Genomic DNA, 6,849 nt, shown 5'->3' on the forward strand with positions numbered 1-6,849 from the left:
AGCAACTTTGTCTAAGTTTAGCACAAAAACACAAATTCAAGCTGTGTATGTTACTGAATATGACGAGGAGATAGATGAAGAAGAGGCCCTCCCTAAGCATGATGCTGCTCTCAAACTATCTATACATGTTCAGTGTTAAGAATCCATTGTCGACGATCATAGGTTGGTCATCGCTACTTACTGCTTCGCACCAAGGGCAAGCATCTGACGCCGTAGATAATCAAACGAACGGGCTGGATGGACCTCTGAAAGCAGGTAAAGATTGGTGCTGCTCTGAACTTTTTTAGCTGTTGTTAGTCTGAATCCAAGCTCGACCCTATCAAGAAGAAAGCTAATGCCGAACGAGATACCGTTGGCTTCAGAGAGAGAGCCAGAGAGATACACGCATGGATTCGTTGGACACCAGCCTGTATGCTGCTCTGTTCTCTCTCGTTTTGTTTCTTGCTGGCTAAAGCATCCCTATGCTGCTGGTCTGTATCGCCGCAATCATGCAGCTCCAGTTAGTTAGTTGGGATATGATACACTCCAAGACAAAACCAAGTACTAGTACTCGGTAATATTTTGCATTTGGTTGACGAAAGGTGCTGGCCGGTTGCTGAATATACTGAACTGACATTAGGTGCCACATGCTTAGCGTAGCCCCAAAACAGAATACATCTACTATACATATACATCTTAGCTCGGCTTTCTTGATGACATTTGTAAGTCGCATTATTTAGAGATATATCACAATGAGTCAGCAGTTCGTCACTCACTCCTCAAATCGAAGAAAAAGACAGTCGGCACTACAAGTGCTCATGTTCGTTACTTAGACGCGGATGACCCGCGTCGCAATAGTAATTGTAGGTAGAACATGTCCATCATCTGGACTAATTCTACATCTCCGTATAGTTTATTCATGACAGATAACAAAAAGAGTATCTCCTTTTTTATTTGACCTTTTTTTTTGCGTGTAACTTTTTTTATTTGACCTGACTATCTTCTTTCTTTTTTATATCACACAAGAACAGTATCTCCTTTTTTTTTGAGATCAGAACAGTATCTCCTGACTGTCAAGAATACGGCTGTTGGAGTTTTCAGACCTGGAAACTCAGTTGACGGAATAATCAATAACTCTTCCCTGCAGCGCATCCATCCAAACAAACAGGTGGAACAGCCTTCCATCAAAACGCCCTCTGTCTTTCCGGTGACAACGGACACACGGCTGCCACTCCTATCCCAAAGCAAATCAGAAACCGAAGCGCAAAATCTCCCGAGATCCTCCTCGCTCGGACCTCAGCCCGCCCGCCTACCCTCTCTCCCCAGATCCGCGTCCATGGGGTCGCGCCGGAGAATGCTCCTCAAGGTCATCATCCTCGGCGACAGCGGGTGCGCCCCTCGATCACACCTTTACCCCACCTTTTTTATCTTCTGTGTTTTCCGGGGTGATTTTCCCACTGTTTTTCTGATCTCTCCTGCGCTTTCTTTCTTCTTCCGTTGTCAGGGTCGGGAAGACGTCGCTGATGAACCAGTAAGGCCAAACCCGCAATCCCGCCTCGTCTAATACGTCTAATTTGGGTTGTTTCAATCCGTGGGGTTTCGCGGCTCTGAACGATTGTGTGCGCAGGTACGTGAACAACAAGTTCAGCAACCAGTACAAGGCGACCATCGGCGCGGATTTCCTCACCAAGGAGGTGCAGATCGACGACCGGCTCTTCACTTTGCAGGTCTGCCATAAACTTCGTAGCTCAATCATTGCCTTCTACTAGTAGTTCTTTTCTTCTGTTAGGCGGTTGCTGTGTGTTCTTAGAATTTTGAAGGTAGTAATGGATTTTATGCTATTTGAGATGTGATGCACTTGTGCTCCTGTCAATGGAGTCAGATAGGCTCGTCGATTATCGCTGTAGTTTGTTTATGACAGGCTAAGTAGGCTGCTGCCTCATGAGTGAATTACTTTGATCATATTAGTGAGACTTTTAGTTAGTTTTTTATTCTGAAGATTGCTATTTCTGCAAACACCCTATTGGCTTGCTTACTGGAGAAGTCAATGATCACTGACTAGAAAAAAACAAATATGAAAAGAGGGGATATGCCAGGTTACAGCTGATTTCTACGCCCGCTCAATCGGGCATTCAAACAGGTTGCCAGTTTTAAGCATGCTGGGGTATATCCCGTGGGGTGTTTTCCATTTAGCGGGTGCCAATTGTAAACCCTTCTGAATTCAATATGGATCTCACCTATCATCATATCATAATTTAATAATTGGTTTTCTTCGTTTAAGAAAGAAGCTTGTAGAAGGTTCATTATCACTTTGCCTAGCTAATTTGAGAGGCACATGTCATGATAAATCCTGTTGATACACTACGTGGAGCATTAAGCATGATGCATAATAAATCATATCAATTCAGCTCTAGTCTGCACTGCCTATTATGGGGCAAATGCGTAAGGATGAGGACTAGGACTTAATTGCCCACGGGGAACAAAATAGAGACCTTGCATGAGAATTGCAAGTCAATAGTTTTAGATAGAAAAGAAAGCTGGCAAATGCTGAAAACAGGTCAACACCAGTGTGTTTGATGGAAGAAAATTAAAACTGTGCAAGCCCATATGCAACAAGACTAAGCTAACCCTTTGCATTGACCAAGGAAAACACATAGGTACTGTTACCTAAGTTTATGGACCATTTACTTAATCTTTAGTTAAGACTGAGATTTTAGATTTTTATGACCGGGCATGAATCATTATGTAGAGCTGTTATCTGCTGGTAATCTACATTCCTTTAAATCGAAGTAAGTATTGAATGTTGATACATTCAAGCCATGGCATCCTTTTGTGTTGACCAAAACAGGGAATGGATGAGCCTGTTCGTGTGCATTGTTAGTGACGTTCATCGCTTATTCATCATATTCAAATCAAGGATGTGGCCATATGGGATAGTCGAACTATTATTTTATTACATATACCTGTTTTCTTATTCTAGCAGACGGAATTGAATTGGTCTAATTTAGGACTTTCCAATCTATTTTTATCATACATCTGTTTTTTGAGCTTTGCCTGCTAGTTCAATAAATAAACAAACAAGTGCAATGTGTTTTATGGTCTACTTGTAAGTTTTTTTTATACTTAGTTTGCTGCCTTATTCCATTGCAGCTGGCTGAATTTATGTACCACATACTTGATGATTATGGATAACTGTTCAGTCATGAAAATTCTAGAATATGTAGAATAATCTTTAGTACAAATGAAAACATTTGTACCTTTCTCATCTTTAAGTAAAGATGGGGAAGACAATCTATATCGTGCTGTAGGTTTTGTTAATATTTGTCCAGCGATGTTACAACTTATTTTTTGTTATTCACATGATTCAGTGAAGCAACTCCAGATATTTCTGCTCTAGTTAACTGATCATTACTTTATGCCTGTAGCATGTTAAAATTTCATATCTTGCAATTATAGCACTAGAATGTATGGCTATCAACTTGGTTCCTTCTGAAAAATAGTTTCCACTCACCCACACTTGCATTTCCCTGAAACTCAGATATGGGACACAGCAGGACAGGAACGTTTTCAGAGTCTTGGCGTGGCATTTTATCGTGGAGCTGACTGTTGTGTTCTTGTATATGATGTCAATGTAACCAAGTCATTTGAAAAACTCAACAACTGGCGTGAGGAATTCCTAATCCAAGTAAGCCACTTGCTTAGTTCGAAATAAGATTGAAATGTACTGCATCATGTTGTATTGAAAGCTTGACTGTTCTTGTTACAGGCTAGCCCATCAGATCCAGAGAATTTCCCTTTTGTCTTACTTGGAAATAAGATTGACGTTGATGGTGGTAATAGCAGGACTGTAAGTATTTGTCATGATATTGTGCTATTCACTACTTCCTCCGTCTCATCATACTTGTCTGAGATTGTCAAAATTTGAATGTATCTAGATGTTATTTAGTATCTAGATACATCCGAATTTAGATAAATATCGGACATATTTCATGGGACGGAGGGAGTAGTATTTACTCTTGGTTTACTTAATATTGTATACTGATTTTGAGATAATTTGTTTTCTCAGGTCTCTGAGAAGAAGGCTAAAGCATGGTGTGCTTCCAAGGGAAACATGCCTTACTTCGAGACGTCTGCTAAAGAAGGCTTCAATGTGGAAGCTGCTTTCGAGTGTATAGCAAGGAATGCTATCAAGAATGAACCTGAAGAAGATGTGTACGTTTACTTCTTGAAGTAGATGCATTGTTTAGGCACAAAAATACTTTTTGCTCAATACAGAAATGCACTAACAATATTTTAGGCAGGTAGATTGATGCTTTGCTAAATTTTGTAGATATCTTCCTGATACAATTGACATGGGGGGTGCTGGAAGGCAACAGCGCTCGTCATCAGGCTGTGAATGCTAGAAGATATGGATCAAGTGATCTCCTCTGTTGGTTCTATTGGTACAGTGATGCTTGCTTTTCGGTATCCGAGTTTGATATATTTAGTTTGAAAGCTGCTATTTGTATCAATCGCTACATATTGTTAGTCTCTCCAACGGAAATTGGAGAATTTGTTGATTAACTTATGATTCTTTGTATGAGCGCTAGATGGTATAGATTTGGTATTATTTATAGTCTATGCGAGCTTTTGATTGTTGTGGTGCATATATATCTTGGAAGATCAGATTTTTTAATGAAGATTGTATATGAACAGTAGAGGGACCAAATCCTATTCTACCCATTTTGATGGTAGAGTCAGATCTGTATCTATATGGTTTGCATGTTGCCTACTTTTTGCTCTTTCGTTCTTGTCTTCTACTGATGTACTCCCTTTGTTCGAAAATAATTGTCGCATATTTATCTAGATTCACATATATCTATACGCCTTTTATTGTTTATTACGGATACATACGAATCTAGTTAAATGTGCATCCAAACGGAGTTAAGCGGAACCAGATCCTCTAACGGGCGAAAGAGAAAAGTCAGGAAGCTACAATGGTGAGCTAGTGTAAAATGAAGAAGCAAAGTCAGGACACTCTAGATCATCTAAACTAAAAACATAGCAGGTCAGAATTTTGATTGCAAGTAATTATTTTAAATGGATACCACCTATTTATATTGCGCATGTTAATTTAGATCAAATTCGTCCTAATCATATGGATATGAAGAAAGAATGTAGGTTACCTGACTTTGCGCCTTCACGTTAGAGAATCTGGAGCCGGTACGTTCCATGTCTTTATACTTGCAATTCCTTGCTACGGTGATGTGGTTCAGTTTGGGGCCCACTTGTTCGCTGTGTAGGCCCCAGAACCACTTGTGTTAGACTGACAATTCTTCTGCATCGATCGTGCTTACTTTGGACGTTGTCAGGCATGAGTGATAACGTCTTCATCTTTTTTTTTTTTGCCAACATCATCCCATCTCCAGCCCACGAAGGAGAAGCCCAAGCTATATGTGGAATCAGGCGAGCTCTGACTCGGCAGCTTGGATCGAATCAGCATCTTGGATCGAATCAGATGTAACTGAATCCCTTATCTTCCACTACTCTGCCTTCTTTCTCCCGCAATTCATGAAAAATTTGTAAAACTCTGATGGTACCTTGCATGATGCTGACCTAGATCCTAGCAAAACACCTTCGGTGTACCCTAGATCGGTGCGACAGAAATCTAGTGAGTCACGGCGACGAAATCTGGCCGTCTAAACTTTACCAATCGAGTACAAATGGCGGAACTCTCGATCGCCGATCTCTGCAACCTCCTCGCGGCCACCGTGGAGGCTAACAAGGCGACGATGGAGGCAGGGCAAACCAAAGTTACCCGCCTCTCGGAGATCAACGAAGCGCTCAACAAGCTCACAATCTCGCATCAAGACCTTGCCCGCAACACCAACAAGGTCGACGTAATTGAGGCCAACTCGACTCTGGATCGCTCCATCGCCGGAGTTGAAGCAGTCGATGGAGATGATGGCTTCATGTCTCAACAACAGAGAGAACGCCGTGTCCACGCTCTTGACCCTAGGGCACGCCGATCTACACTCGGGCTTGCTTCGGCCCAACGGGCACCGTCTCCATCAACATCACCAGGTTGCCTAAGTTTGTCTTCCCTCACTTCGATGGAGATAATCCAAAGTGGTGGAAGAAAAGTTGTGAGAAATACTTCAAATTATACACTGGCCAACATCACTTGTGGGTAGATTTTGCTACTATGCACTTTAAAGGGAATGCAGAATTATGGCTACAAACCTATGAAGCTTTGCATAGTGTGGCCAGTTTGCTAGAGTTGTTGCGTAGGTGTGTTTTCAAAATTTAGTAGAGACAAATATGCTAAAATCATGGATATTTTCTTTTCACACAAGCAATGCAGTGTAGATGAGTATGCACACAAATATGAGGAACTCGCCCATAAGATCCTGATGTATAACCATTCCTACGATGAAACCTTCTTTGTTATGCGTTTCCTAGTTGGATTAAAGCCATAAATTCATAGCGCTATTAAATTACATAACCCTAGCTTATTCCATGGCTCAAACGCAAGAGGTTTTATTGGTTGAGGATAATACTGTTGGTAGCAGCAAATTTTCTTCGCGAGATGCTATGAAATTGAAATTCAAGCATCACAGCTAGCTCCCTGGTTTTTAGGGTCACTCACACACACACACACACACACACATGATGATAATTAAGAAGACTAAATCGAGGGCCACAACACCATCTTGATTCGATTCTCTTCGAGCACCATGTCGAGCCAAGGGAGAATATTTTTAATGTGGCTAGAAGTTTTCTCCAGGCCACAAATGCCTAGCACAAGTTCAGTTTTAGGTTCTAGAAGAAATACTTGAGTCGTGATGATCCAGCCCGGTTGACACTGACACACACACACATCATAGTCAG

The 6,849-nt window shown here is 41.3% G+C and overlaps 1 protein-coding gene across 1 annotated transcript; it reads left to right on the forward strand.

The window, feature by feature from the left end:
* Window positions 1-1,167: 1,167 nt before the first annotated feature.
* On the forward strand, window positions 1,168-4,750 carry LOC127341980 (ras-related protein Rab7). The gene is made up of 7 exons (XM_051367924.1): window positions 1,168-1,368; window positions 1,484-1,510; window positions 1,607-1,706; window positions 3,518-3,664; window positions 3,746-3,826; window positions 4,046-4,191; window positions 4,310-4,750. Exons 1-7 carry the CDS (start codon window positions 1,316-1,318, stop codon window positions 4,380-4,382), a joined length of 627 nt encoding a protein of 208 aa, XP_051223884.1. The 5' UTR covers window positions 1,168-1,315; the 3' UTR covers window positions 4,383-4,750.
* The last annotated feature ends 2,099 nt before the right edge of the window (window positions 4,751-6,849 follow it).

This window comes from Lolium perenne, chromosome 3, assembly GCF_019359855.2.
Source record: "Lolium perenne isolate Kyuss_39 chromosome 3, Kyuss_2.0, whole genome shotgun sequence".
Lineage (NCBI taxonomy): Eukaryota > Viridiplantae > Streptophyta > Magnoliopsida > Poales > Poaceae > Lolium > Lolium perenne.